At 39.4% G+C, this 15,098-nt stretch overlaps 1 protein-coding gene across 2 annotated transcripts; it reads right to left on the bottom strand.

Annotated features, from left to right (window-relative positions):
• Window positions 1–419: 419 nt before the first annotated feature.
• LOC106906514 (beta-1,3-galactosyltransferase 2-like) lies at window positions 420–11,579 on the bottom strand. Of its 2 annotated transcripts, none has more exons than XM_014971814.2 (4): window positions 11,335–11,579; window positions 9,996–10,146; window positions 6,134–6,400; window positions 420–2,568 (listed from the first exon to the last, which is right to left on the bottom strand). In XM_014971814.2, exons 1-4 carry the CDS (start codon window positions 11,493–11,495, stop codon window positions 1,975–1,977), a joined length of 1,173 nt encoding a protein of 390 aa, XP_014827300.2. In that variant the 5' UTR covers window positions 11,496–11,579; the 3' UTR covers window positions 420–1,974. The 2 variants fall into 2 exon arrangements, with proteins under 2 accessions (XP_014827300.2, XP_014827303.2); XM_014971817.2 differs by lacking the exon at window positions 11,335–11,579 and adding an exon at window positions 10,657–11,285.
• Between the last annotated feature and the right edge of the window lie 3,519 nt (window positions 11,580–15,098).

Consider the following 15,098-nt stretch of genomic DNA (forward strand, 5'->3'; position numbering starts at 1 on the left):
TTTGCAAACGTTAACATTTAAACACCTCAACAGATTGTTGTCAGGCTATCACAAAATGGACAGGCCAGGACAAGAACTAAGTCAATTTACCATTGAGGTTTTAGTTAGGATTTGGACCAAGAACCTCCTTGTCATGAGGTAACCACAATATCCACAGCATTTATTCTTAATTTATAATAAATGAGTATCTTGAGTCAGTTGTTGAAGAAAGCTCTTGTTATACGTGGCTATCAAAGGGGCTTTAACTGTCACCAAAAAGTTGCCAAATTCCAGCAAAATTTCAGGATTAATGAGCTAAAGTTTGTATTTACAAAGAAAAATAAAGGAAATTCTGGAAAATACCAACCTAACAAAGAATGTCCAGGCATGCTGGGCCTTGCTCTCTGTTTGCTCATTAAAATAACTGTTTGAAGGAAATATTAAAAAAAATAAAAATTAGTTTATTGCACAGCTTGCAGAAACACACTGATATTATTCTCACATTCGTTTTACTCTGGTTCCCTGCATAATGTGAAAACACTCAAAAATAGAGGTGCATTTGGAAGGGACTCTCCCTTGATATGTTGGAGCTAGAGATGTGCCGATCAGGTTTTTTCCTGCCGATTCCGATTCCGATCACTCATGAGGGGAGGGCCGATCGCTGATCACCGATACCGATCACATAATTATTATTTTTTTAATCATAAGCACTACCGGTTACATTATGTGGAAAAAGGAACCATGAATTTACCCTAATTTAGACAAAAACTTGTTTTTAATAACTTTTTCCAAGAAAAAAAAACAAAACAGGCATTGTGCAAATTGTACTGCTATCGATAATACTATGTTCAACAGACTGAAAACATATGAAGGCTCTGAAGAGGCTAAAATAATGCAGAGTCAAAATAAAACCTCAACATTGCCAAAAAATTCAAGTATAAAACTTAACATTCAAAGGCAAATTACAATAGACACTCCTGAGTTACTGAATGAAAACTTCCTGATCATGGCGGCTAGCTGATTACTGCTAGCTCTGATTGGCTGTTTCTGACTGAGCGGAGTAATTATGCAGAACAGGGAGGAGATCGATTCTTTTTTCAGAGATTATCTGTCTCATGTTAGGACAGCGAAAGTTTTAATACGTATGTAAAATTATTTTTTTTAAGTTAGATGCTGCAGCTTTAAGCAGAGGTTTGGTGTGAGAGTCACTACCAGGTGGAGCAGAAGCGAAGCTCCGTCTGTGAAATATTACTACCTGTAGCGTAGCAGCGGTTCAACAGCGAGAGCAGAACCAGCGTCTGACATTGCGGCTCGAAGATTTAAATAATTTTCCAGGTTATTTGTTTAGCTTTCTGACCGTCATGCTAATCCGGGTGAGTGTCTGTAGCTGTGCGCTGCTTCACCTATCTGATCCTCCATATGTCTTTTCTTACTGCAGTGAGCCTCAATGTAGCCAAACTCCGTCAAGTATGGCATTGTTTTTATGCCATATTAGATTCATCGTGTTGATGCATTTTGACGTGCTTCATCCCATGTGCTTCAGTTTTCCGTCGCAACACGCAAACTTCCCCATTCACTCAGTGCGTCACAGTTCCACATGACATCGCTTAGGATTGTTGCTGTGCGTTTGCACAGTGTGAAGGAAAGAGGAGACCAGCTGCACAGGCAGGCTGCGAAATGAGATGCAGGTGATCGGTTTGTGTGATCAGCAACAAGAGACCGTGATCGGCGATCACCGATCATACACTTTTTCACAGAAATCGGCCGATTATGATCGGTGGCCGATCGATCGGCACACCTCTAGTTGGAACAGTAATAATATGAAAAACATGTCAACTTATACAATCTTTTTTAAAAAAGTAATAAATTAGACTTTAAATAATTGCACAGTTGTTGCACACAGTTTCGAAACTTCTTCTGCATTCCATCGGTTTCCTCCCCAGCAGGGTACGCGTGCAAGTGGGTGACAATTCCACCAAACAGGTGGTTGAAGGTCTAGCAGTGTGGTCGAGTCTCATAAGCCTTCCATACATCCAAAATCTGCTCAGAGTTGTGCAGTAATGTGACAATGACAGAGGTGAAGTAGCAGCCCGTCCTTTCTGAAGGCATGTTGATGACAAACAAACCGCCGCGGGGAGGATCCGTCAGCTGAATCCCTAAATGTCTCATGCACAAACCCATGTACACATCTTCAATGTAGACAGCCTGAACCTTTTTGGACGCTTCCAGTATCCGCTTGGGCAGATCCAGGGACAAGACATAGCCAACTCCCAGCACGTACGGAGGGTATGAATCCTCGGGGAAGACGTTGGGCGACAGAAACCACTTGGAAGTCGGGTCTCGAAGAACTGCGGCGCCCCGTGCCACCAGGCCTGTCATGTAGTCATGGCGGGGGGCTTTCAGGAGCATGTCGACGAGGTTGTGTACATTGAGGAAGGTGTCCGAGTCGATCTTCATGGCATAGGAGGTGTTGGGGCAGTGGGAGGTGAGCCACTCCAACATGACCATCGTTTTAATGGTGAGATTTTTGTAGCTGTCCAAGAAGTTACTCTGGAGGATGTCGTGGTGCTTCTTGCTTTCATTTAAAATCTATAGAAAACAAGAACATTTGAAGCTGAAGTTAACATCTGTCTTATAAGTACACTCAATGGTAACATTGATAGCCAGTCGTGGGGAAGGAACTACGAAAACAAACAATCGGATTGCAGAGGAGACTTTCTAGAAGTAGTAAATGAGGGAGTGCGCTTTGGATTAACAAGCAAATTTGTTGCTATTTATCCACTAGTTGTGGAATCAACAACGGTTAGCTACAACAATGAGCCAAACTCACAAATCATGTCTTGTAGGTTCTTAAAAGGGGCATTATTGTGTTTTCCAGCCACATGGTTCCATTTTATAGCACAATCAAGTAACTATGTTACCTTCAAAAATGTATATCTGTGAAATATGACCTAAAAGAAATTTGACTTCATAATTTAGCATCTTGAAATTGAGTCTTGGCCTCTTTAAGAAAGTCCTGCTCTCTCTGAATCTTCAGGAAGTCATCAAAACATCATCTATTAACCATTTAATATTTTGACCACTCTTTCACTGAGAAGTGGCTCATATTATGAGCTCATCAGTTGCGCAGTTCTGCCAGGAATCTGCTAATTGCTGCTGGCTAGTCTGAAGGAGCTGAGTGGGGGGGAGTCACGGAGGAGAATTGCCCGAGGAGAAGCTGCATCTCAAAAGCAGAGCTAGGTTCACCCAGGTGTTTTGTACAGTTAAATGGTTGCCACGGGAATTAAATGATTTCTGAAACATGCGTGAAGGCATCAAGGCAACACTGTAGGTACGTTTTTGATGAGGGAATAACATTATAACATGATGTAAAGCTGAAAAAAGTAGATTTTGCATAATACTGCTTTTTTAAAAGGAGTTAGATAGGAGTGACCTTTTAGGTCTGTAGGTTTCACAGTATTAGGGCCGGTCCTAGCCAGTTAGGAGCTCTAAGCCAGTGTTTCTCAACCCTGGTCCTCATCTCCCCCCTGTGCTGCATGTTTTAGGTATTTCCCTTCTGCCACACACCTGAATTGTATCTCTGGGTGATTAACAGCCTTCTGCAGTACTTGATGGTCATGCATTCATTTGAATCAGCTGTTCTGGAATAGAGGCACATCTAAAACATCCAGAGCCGGGGGCGGTGAGGACCAGGGTTGAGAAACACTGATCTAAGCACACTCACCCCTGAATATGTAAATAATTCTTAATTTATCAGGGCATTTCTCTTTATCTGGTGAAGGATAAGTAAGGTTCACAAAGACAACAGTTTAAATTAGATTAAAATGAGGAAACAGTACAATGAATGAAGTGTAACAATGGGAAGTGTAAAACAGAACTGGGAGTCATCCTAGAAAGTTCTGTGAGAGTTGTACTGTTTTCACAAAACAACAAAAAGGTCAGACATTAAAGAACAAACAGATGCATGTAAGTTTAACTTCCCTGAGGAGGATTCATTAGAAGGGAAAGCTTATTACAGTTTTTCTCAACTTATTTTGTTAATTTCTCCAATTAAATTAAATTTCATATAAATGTTAGTTTAACCTCCACAACATTTAGTCATTTGTACTCATCATAGTATGAGTTTCTCAACACTTCCAAAAAATTGCAAATCCTCTTGGACCTGCATCAATTTCTTCCATGCAGTTCTCTGCTGTTTTATAACATTTAGGGTTTCCCCAGAAAACTTGCTAAGCCCAGTGCAGTAGGGCAGTCATTCATCCAGCCGGCCACCATGTTTTTGAGATAAAAAATGTTTAAAGATGACAGGAAATTTGAAAATATCACTTGATAGTTATGGATTATTTGAAGACTGGAAGATTAATACCTAACTCGAACTATAAACTAAATCTAAATCTGGTGGGGGCAGAAGTAAAGTGGCTCGCCAGTCTTATAATACATAGTGGGAAACCCTTTCGTTATCGTTTACGTCATGTGAGTCAAAATGAACTACACTAATGAGTTAATCATCCCCCCTAAAGCTAGTAGTCCTAATTTTATAACCAGTTCAACAGAAATGTTGGATTGGTTCTCATTTTACTTACTTTTCCTCATTCTTTCCAGAAAATATCTCTCTGAACAATTTCTCTCAGATATTTCTTACAATTGCACACAGCTTTACGCAAAAACTGTTTTGTGTGTTTGTAGCCAACAAGGTGTCCGGACTTTTCAATTTGATTACACTGACATTTTCACTTGCATGAACTCTTGCCTTTGAGAAATAAACTAGCCATTCTCAACACCTTTTCACACCTCAACTAAGTTTAAAACTATTATAAGAAGCACACCAGCTGTTGTGACTGATAAGAGAAACCAAAGTGTTTAAACCCCATAAAACCAATAAACTACAAATCTGCAGAACTTTTGCAGATTATTTTAGCTTCACAGACTTTAACACCGGTTTTCAAAGCAAATACTTTTTGAATCAGGACAGATGAAACAGGCAGAGTATGGGATCACTTCTCTTCCTGTTTCTCTCCCTCACTATGGTGCTATGTTTCTGTCACCAACTTGAGCGTGTAGTGAGACTGATTTGAGCACACAGATCTATAAACGAAGAACAATTTGAGGCATTGCTCAATGGCGTTCTTGCTCCACCAGACACCTGTCAAACTTGAGATGTTTACTCGGCTCCAACAATGCTCGGTTCTGCCCAAACTTTTGACTGAGGTATAATCGAACAGAAAACTGAAGTATGATTCACTATGATTATGATACCGCTGATTATTTTTGGTGCCTTATGCACAGCGCAAGTTGTGTATGATGTGAAAACGATATGAAGTGTATTATAAAAAAAACACACCATGTTGTGTGTATGCCCACAGTTCCAGGAAATGGCACATACCCGCCAGTTGTTTGCATTTGTGCACAAACAGATGACAGCTGAATCTGCATATAGACTTGTTATTAAGCATGAAAACTTTAACACAGCAAAAATAGCATGCCCTGTCATGATGTTTTAGCTTCCTTCATACTTAGGACTACATAAAGCACATTTTTTAAACACACCGACATGTAATGGGTAGAGGAAGAGCAGCTTAGAAATTTCAGTAAAGGAAATGATCAGACAGTACAGACAAGAGAGACACGTTCCAGACAAAACAATGCTTTCATAGTGGCTGAAAATACACATAGAGATGTATGTGTTATTTGGACATTTCCAGAGTATTGGTGTAAAACTAAATATATTGGGTTGTCGAAAGCATTAAAACTGTTACATAGGGGTACAATTGTAGGATATAACACTGCTCTAAAATGTTTCAGAAAAAATGATGTTTCCATCCTTGTGTCAGTAGCTGTTTCCATTACAAATGTGTGCAAATCTTTGTCTATATTCTGCTAATTTAAAAAAAAAACAAAAAAAACCTTAACGTCGAGATTGTGGTGATTCCATTAAATAAGTTATAAAATGAAAATCACACGTGAATAAGCTTGTTCGTGCAATAAGAATTTGTTTGAGTCAAGTGATCACCTACAGTTCTTGCTGCCAGCGCTGCCACTAGTTACACAAATAAAAAGGACATCAGTGCACTTAGAGTTCACCCTACTCAACTCTTGTACTATTTCTTATCTTATCAAGCAGTAAAAGTAGAGAGAAAAACAGTGGTCACATCACCTGTTCATCAGGTGGCTCTGCGTCGTTACCTATTCTAGACTTTCCCAGGAGGAAGTAGTAGCTGATCAACTGGCCCAACACCCGATTTTCTCTTCCCCATGTGCTGCGAATGATGTCACGAGCCTCTTTGCTTTGTGGGGCCACTGGGATCATGAGCACCACGAAGGGGCTCTCCTGTCGGCATTGGTTTGGTTCATCCAGTATGAAATGGTATTGGTACGGGTATTCCACATAGAACTGTGAGGGTATATAGTGAGAAGGTGAAATCTGTGGAGGCAAAACAAAGTTTTGTTTTATACATCACATAGTTTAACGTAAATTTATTTTTTCTGAATGGTTGCATAGTATTACATCTGAATTAGTTTTTACACCAACTTCTGTACCAATAGAGATGCATTTTAAAAAGGGGAAAACACTTATTTACAAATCTAGAGCCTCAAAATGCAGATTGATTTTCTCACTTTCAGCAGCAAAACCACTGAAACAATTCCACTTCCTACTTTTCAAAATTATGTTTTTCAGTCAGTGAAATTATTGTTACATCATATATAAATAATGCTTTTTAAATGCTTTTTTAAAAACAAAACAAAAATATATGTACATTGGCCAAACATGCCCTGGCAGAAGCCAATTCCACAACTCTTACTGTAGGAATTGAATTCAAGATTAAGTTGTCACTGTGTTCTGAAAATGTTGCTCAAACAAAAATTACAGTTCACATTTATGTGTTGCTTGTTTTTTTTTACTTAAAACTCTCTAACGTTTGGAGTGTTGTGAAAAGATTAGAGACAGTAGTATATATGAAGCACAGAAGTCTGCTGATCCTAGCAACTTTTAAAAAAAAAATAATAGGGACAATTGCAATATTATAAGTGTTATGCATTCATAAGTAAGCTGGAGATGGTGAGAAGAGAAATAGGAACTGAACTTATTTCTTTTTCAGTTCATCCTTGTGGCTGTTCAGGAGTTGGTCATAGGGCAGAGCCTGGGAATTCCCAACCACAACTTCAAAATCCACCATGGCTGCTCCTCATAGCCATATTATTGCCATAGTGAAAATCGCAAAAATAAAACATTTTACCCTTAACTGTTTGCAACTTCGTCAGTCAGCATGTTGTGCTGTGCAACATATCCGTGAATATCATGCATTAGTGTTTAAATGCAGTCTGTACTATACAGGTGTGAGTGTGTGGGGGGATGTAGGAGGGTGCTGACGCTGTAACAAAGCTATATATGAACCTCAATGTCAGTTCTGGCATAAACTCCAGTTCTGTTACCTTCCACTGTTTGCACAAGCTGATTGACACAGGAATTTGTTTGAGTGCTCACAGATCAGGACAAAGCAAGTCACCCAAAAATGCTTCAAGACATGCTAAGGTCAAGGTGGAAAAAAGAAATCATCAAAACAGTCAAAGAGACTAATTAAGACTTAGCTCCACATACCTACACAGCCACTCACCCCCACACTCCCAAAGAGAAGGTCAGATATGAGTTCACATTTCATTAAAGTCACCTATCCACTTTCATGCCTGATAGAACCCTGATTTCATACAATCAGTCAAGCAATTAGGATCCCATCTCCAGATTTGCATTTTGCAGATCAAAGCTTCCCTGCCAGATGTAGGCAACCAGCTACCCCATGTAACATGCCTGAAATGCTGTGACAGGAAAGATGCCTAGTCGGGGTCACAATACCTTGGTCAAAGTGGTTTTACTTGAATTGCTTTATAAAATTAGAGGCATTTTAAACATTTTCCTCTTCATCCATATTGTGCCTCTGACTATGTTTGGCCACTTTCTTTCTTCCTGACATGTTTTCTACTGAAAGCAAGAAGCGTATGCAACAGTACACCAATTTTAAGTTGATATGCAAACAGGGCAAACCGTCTCCCTAAGTTACCCTAGTTTGAGCCCAAACTAGGGCTCAAACTAGTTTGAGCCCTAGTTTGGGCTCAAACTAGCCCAAACTAGGGCTAGTTTGGGCTAGAATATTCAAGTTTGCTTGAATATTCATGCATATTCAAGCATGCATGAATATGCATGCTTGAGATGCATATTCATTCATCTGTGTGATGGTTTGTATCCAGTAGCAATAACGATGTCCATCCATCCATTGTCTACACTTGGTTGTTCTTGCTGGGTCACAGGTTGCCTGGCCATCGCATGACAACACCCCTCATTTCCAGTGAGTGGTACAGCATGGCTCGGCGTAATTCATTACGTTATTTTATGGTCTGCCATTTTCAGGAGAGTGTTTCCACCAGCAGTTGGACTTGCACTGGGCAGGTGGTATTAAATCTGAATACCTAATAACGTGTCAGACTAGCTTGTCTCAAGCAATGTCATTTTTCTGTCCCCATGTCAATGGACTGTGTTGTGTGACACCAGTAAGCCCAACTCAGTTGCTCCTTATCATTGTCTTATGAACCTAGAACTGAAGGGTTTCCAGGAACTGTGCAGTAGTGGGTCGGTAGAATGACCCACTTTTAAAATCTAAACAATCTGGCATGTGGCTCTGCACTGACCCATGCCATACTGCTCAGTGGAAATGAAGCAGTAGAGAGGCACAGGACAAACAACCTGACATGGATGAAGCTCATCAACCGCTCTCTAAAGATTTCTCAACTTGTCTTGAGTGCTGTGGTTTGCTAATTGCCAACCTGTCCAATGCTAATGCTAACCTGTTGGTTAGCAAACTCCTAATGGCCTCTGCTGGCCAGTAGCCTCTGCTGGCTACTGGAAGTAGGCAACCAAGACTAGGCATGCTAGTCACCAACCTCTCCAACGCTAACGCAAGTCAGTAGACTATTTCTCATTTGCTAGCGTTCAGTGACCTCTGGTGGTTTCTAATTTACCAGTGCCACCCTAGCACTAATCAGATCAGCTACCTGCTTCGGATTGGATATAGCCTTCTCTGGGTTAGCGATAGTCTGAATTTTGGTGCCGATACTGCGCCAAATTATTAGACTGTGGGAGGATGCTTGAGTCCCTGAGGAGAGCCTGAGCAGGAAAGGTTGGCAAACTCCAAACCAGGATTCAAACCCAGGGGCAACTGTGCTACCATGTAGCATCACATAGTGAAATCAAACACTTATTTGTGTCCTTGCTTTATTTGAATTCTTAAGTTTCATTTACCTCGCAGAGTTGTGACAGCAAGATAGTTCAATGTGCTTTCCATGATTAGAAGGCATGTGAAACAAGAAAAAAGCAAGAAAACATTACATTGTGATTGCAAAGTAAGGGAAAACAATGAACGACTGAAAAAAAGTTTCTCATGTTCCAGTTATTTAAACGCAGCTCAAAACAAATGGGTTTTTAGAAACTCAATGTTTCAGCAAATAAGAGAGAAATTTATTTGCTATCCAGTTGGTTTCCAATGGGTGTCACATCATTCCCCAATAAGTGATCCAACTTCAGACATAAATTGAGCTACCTTTGGTATACTATGACTGATGAGAGACAAAAGACTGACGACTAATATATTTTGGAAATGGTGCAATAATTTTACACATCTTTATATAACAATTTTATACCATCACCAGTCGGCATGTTTGTGCTTTTTTTTTTTTTTAACTAAAATGATTAGATTTTATTCTGCATCTTTGTTTTAAATATTTTTTAACGTACCATCTGTTATTATTTTTCAGCTTAGTCATACTCTCAAAATCTCATATCCAGGTGCAAGCCCTCCTAAAGGCTGTCTTACAGTAAATTAATTTTGCAGATTACCAGAATCAGGGTGAAGAAAAAACAAACAGTCCAGTTACAGTAATGTGTTGCTGATGACTCATCATGTTGAAGTTAGCCTGTTATTTTTTTGTATGACCCAATCCCGGAGGACTAAAAAAAACAACGTACTCACAGTTTTAACTGCCGTCTTGTTGTCGTCCCTCTGAATCAGCAGAGGTCTCCAAGATGATGAGAACCAACTGTAGAGAACTAAAACTCCCAACATGAGGGAGAGCATGACATAGAACAACCAACGCCTGGCTCTTTTCCACGGAGACTTCTCGCTGCAGAGTGAGGAGTGAAACATCTTTAGTACTGGTTAGAGGTGCATCCGGTGATCAAGATTCAGTTCACATCTTTCTGGAACTACAACAGGCGCAACCACAAAAAACATTTATGGTGAAACTTGAGCTCAATCATAGCGTGCATGTGAAAACAAACTGATGAAAGTGCGTCATATTTAATTAGTACCGACTTGCAGTCTTGTCGTCTCATTTATACCATTTAGAGGAAACAAATTGGATTTTCTTAAGTGTCTAGCATAATGCACTCCATTCTCTAAGCTGTGAAGCACTAGAAATCACAATGAAACAAAAGCAGATGTTTAAGTCTACACTGCATCCCTAGCATGGAAGAAAGCTGCAAAACTTACACTTAATACACAGTCAACATCTCTAAACCCACCAGCAGAAACATATTTATTCCAAAAACAACATGCAAAAAACACCCAACTTTTTCTTTCCAGATCACACTATAACCTGTTAATGTGCAGTAAATATGAGTCCAGTCCCTACCAGCTGCTTTGGTGGCTTCCCATTGAGAGACATGAAGTTAGGAGACAGCAGAGAAACTTTTCACAGTTTGAGCTCCCACGTGAAAGTAGCGCATCTTTATGCGAGCGCAAAAATGACAAGCAGAAACATGTTGTTATCTTTGGTGACTACAGTGTGCGTGCATGTAAGAGCGGTTGAAAACCAGGCGGCAAACAAACACGCTCATGCAGAAACTTGCATTTACAAGTGTAACTGTCTAATGATCGGAGATGATATGGACGAAGGGACTACAATCAGAAACACAGAAGAAAACTTCATTTTTTAAAAAACAGTAATGGAAACTGTATTTACTGTCCTGTTCTTTTTCTTTGTTTTAAGTAATTCCAGGTGATGTTTTTCCCCTGCAGTTGTATGTCAGTTCTTAAATGTTCAACCATAAAAATAGGATACTTTTTTATGTTTGGACATTTGTGAAAATAGGAAGCAACTTTCTGAGTAATTAGGATTATATCAAATTCTACAATTGGGACCTGAAGTTGAAAAACGATTAAATTGCATGACAGAAATTCAATCATTTTTGTTGCTTCTTAAAAAAAAATCCCCCAAACAATAAAGGTTACGCATCTTTTTAGCCTGAAGCGTGACACGCCCATCAAACTGTGCCAGCACATTTTATTCAAAATACAGACACGGGCTTACCTTTTTGACAGAGAATCATTCAACATGGCTACTTCTGAGAAGTCTATCGGGTGAGTCGAGTCAGAATGAGGACATGCCTCTGCTTGTTGTCTGTCACTGGTTGTGAAGTGGTTTGAGAGGAAGTGCCACAAAACAGCATCTGCCGACTTTTCTGATCCCATGCCCTCCTCTGAAAGCTGCTTTAGAAAACATAAGCAGAAAACCTGCCAGTGGACACATTGCAGATCTCTACGACTTCCATAAGAGGCAAGCCTGGTTACGCTGAGTCACTATGGTCAAACTATAGCAATACAAACTCCCTCCTTCCTCCTCTCTCTCTCTCTGCCTCTCTCTCTCTCTCTCTCATTATCTCTTGTGTTTGTACTGCTGCAGCTGGTGCTAAGTGCTTCTGTACAATGCAAAGGCAAAAATGGGGCAGAAAAACTTCAGTTAAAGAAAAAAATTAGTTTAGAACTTATATGTGACCTTAAATCTTAAGGAGTTTTCTTAGTAAAATTGAAGAACTGTTTCCTAAAGGTTTATAATGTGAACTGTAAGAGATTAAATATGAGGATAAATTAGAGGAATTTGTCTTTGTGCTTGATATGATCAGATCACTTCAGCTGCATCCATGAACGCTGTTTGTTTTGACAACTGCTCACCTTTGTCTTTTGTTCCATCGATGTTAAGCCATGAAAAGGAAAATAAACAAAAAAAAACTACTTATTTCTGGTTAGACATTTGTTACAATCAAAAGCAGTAGAAATTAATTTCATGTTAATAGTGCTGCCCTTTCACCCATTTACAGCTTTTGGTCGTTTTCTAATAGAGGAAGTGAAGATGACCAAAACTGCTAATGGCCGTTATGCTTGACTTTTTTTTTTTCTTTTTTTTACATTTCCGAGATGTTTCTATCCCATCCACTTTGCTAACCAATACCTTAAAGTAACATTATATTTTCTACTTTGTTGAAATGTGATAATGTAAGACATAATTACTATGAACTCATACATTCTTGGTAAAATTCCATCAAAACTCAAAATCAAAACTCCTTAAACAATGGAAACATTTGCACAATTTATCAGGGGATCGGGTTATCTTAGTTATCTTAGTTTGATAAGGAATTCAAAGTGTCTAAATGGCAATTAGAATTTAAAAAATGGAGAAAAACCCCCCAGTCAATATTATACGTCAATTACATTATAAATTTTTAATTCTAATCCAAAAACCAAACATACATATTTCAAAACACAGTTGATATATCCAAAATCATCTTAATTACTTATTAAAGACCTGCATTTTTTCAAAAGAAACCAACACAAAACAGTTTATTGTGTGAATAACCATAAACTTTTAAGTGTGTCTCTCTTTGGAGCAATCGTTTCAGTTAACAGGAAACTAAAATTACTTCTAAGTCCTAAAAAGAGGCAAACAAGGGTTCTTAAAAGCAGTACTCCACCACACAGAAGCCTAAGTAACATTATTTTCTGGACATTTCCCCTTAAGCAGAGTTTTTAGGTTTGCTTTGGCTGTAAAAATTAGTGCTTGGTGCAGACACAATCTTTGTTTTGGGATATTTTATTACTCCTTATGATTTTGAAAGCATAAAGCAGCAGCTTCACTGAATTCAAAACCTACCAGCCATGATACTTTTACAAAATTCTAAGAAAACACTTTAAAACCACTTGTTATGCTTAGCTTTATGTGAGCGTATGGTGACATACAGAGGATAAATACATAAAATAATTGTTAGCCTCTAAGTAGTTACACAATTCCGGATTCCCTTACACAAACCAACACCAACAGGATGTATTCTGAATGATAAAGGAAACAGCTGGGTTTATTGCAAAACGGTCACCTCAGAGTTTCTCTTAGAGCTGCTGAAGGCAGTTCCCACAACTTGACTTTCTTGAATTAGATTTTAATCCCAGCAGTGCATCTAGAAATCTCTGGACACTCAGTTCTTACTAGAACTTACTTTTAGAAGACGTAAAAGAATGAATCCCCATCCCGAGGCTGACACTATTCAACTTGACTGCGGATTAATGAGAGGTTTAGCTTCGCCTCTTACTCTTTGATTGTTCCATTAGGAAAGCCATCAACTGCTTTGCTGGACCTCATCCAAACCAAACTGCTTTAAGATACATTACAGGAAGAGGTTAAGAAGGCTGCTGAGAGGAAGCAGTGAAGGAGCAACATGAGCTGCTATATAGAACTAGTTTTCCTCTGCCTGTCATAACCTTCTGTATCCCCCATTCAGAAGGAAGGTTGTGACACAGAAGAAATTTGACCCACCCAAAATTGTCCTAATTTGTGGGTGGAAAGAATCCAAATGCAGAGGGGAAAAATGTGGGATTGCTTTAATAAAGTAATAAAAACTTACAGAAAATGAGGCATAGAGAGCAAAACGAGGAATGCAGGAGGCGAATAAAGAAGGTAACAGAGGAATTAAGTTTTACACAACAAAAACAAGAGAGTTTAAGTGCTGAGGCAAGGCTGGGAAAATGACCCAGGAACCAAATCAACCAATCAGAGAAAATGTGGCACAGCTGTGGCTGGGAGAGAGCAAAGAAACTGGGGGCTGGCAGACAGAATAAACACAGAGAACTGAATAGGCTGGATCCAGCTAGCTAGCGGGTTTAATAGAGACATAGCGAGCCAGCTAGCTTGCTATCTAGATAGGTAGAGACAGAAACATTAGCAGAATCCTGGCAAAGTTTTGCCCATGTCTGTTCAGCTACTACTCAGCAGGTTTTAGCTTCAGCACATCTGATTTCAATTGATGGCTGATTAACGGGCATTTGCTGACCTGCAGCCATTTGAATCAGGTGCTGAAAGCAGAGAAACGACTACAACCCCTGGCAAAAAGTATGGAATCACCAGTCTTGGATGAGCACTCATTCAGACATTTCATGCTGTAAAACAAACTCAGATCAAAAACATGATACAATATTAAGGTTGTTCCAAAGTGCAACTTGTTGGCTTTCAGGAACACTCAAAGAAATGAAGAGAAAACATTGTGGAAGTCAGTGAATGATACTTTTATTGACCAAACACAGGGAAATAAATATGGAATCACTCAATTCTGAGGAAAAAAGTATGGAATCATGAAAAACGCATAAACAAAAGACCATTCAAAATACATCACTAGTATTTAGTTACACCACCTTTGGCTTTTATAACAGCTTTCAGTCTTTGAGGCATGGACTTCATGAGTGACAAACAGTATTCTGCATCAATTTGGTGCCAACTCTCTTTGATAGCAGTTGCCAGATCAGCTTTGCTGGTTGGACCCTTCTTGTGGACCATTTTTTTCAATCTCCACCACAGGTTTTCAATTGGGTTGAGATCTGGACTATTTGCAGGCCATGACATCGACTGAATGTGTCTTTCTTCAAGGAATGCCTTCACTGTTTTTGCCCGATGGCACGATGCATTGTCATCTTGGAAAATTATTTCATCATCACCAAACATCTGTTCAATTGAAGGGATGAGAAAACTGTCCAAAATGTCAATGTAAACTTGTGCATTGATAGAAGAATTAACCACAGTCATCTCCCCAGTGCCTTTGCCTGACATGCAGCCCCATATCATCAAGGACTGTGGAAATTTGGTTGTTTTCTTCAGGCAGGCCTCTTCATAAATCTCACTGGAACGGCACCAAACAAAAGTTCCAGCATCATCACCTTGTCCAATGCAGATTCTTGACTCATCACTGAAGACAACTTTCATCCAGTCATCCACAGTCCATGATTGCCTCTCCTTAGCCCATTGGAGTCTCGTTC

Source organism: Poecilia mexicana, unplaced genomic scaffold (assembly GCF_051168715.1).
Source record: "Poecilia mexicana isolate PSO_F unplaced genomic scaffold, ASM5116871v1 scaffold_10, whole genome shotgun sequence".
NCBI lineage: Eukaryota > Metazoa > Chordata > Actinopteri > Cyprinodontiformes > Poeciliidae > Poecilia > Poecilia mexicana.

Excerpts from the sequence above, each read along its gene's own strand:
- LOC106906514 (XM_014971814.2), bottom strand. The coding sequence starts at position 11,495 with ATGGGATCAGAAAAGTCGGCAGATGCTGTTTTGTGGCACTTCCTCTCA. Across the intron at positions 10,147-11,334 it reads AATGATTCTCTGTCAAAAAG|CGAGAAGTCTCCGTGGAAAA; the intron begins GTAAGCCCGTGT and ends CTCACTCTGCAG. Across the intron at positions 6,401-9,995 it reads ACAAGACGGCAGTTAAAACT|ATTTCACCTTCTCACTATAT; the intron begins GTGAGTACGTTG and ends TTGCCTCCACAG.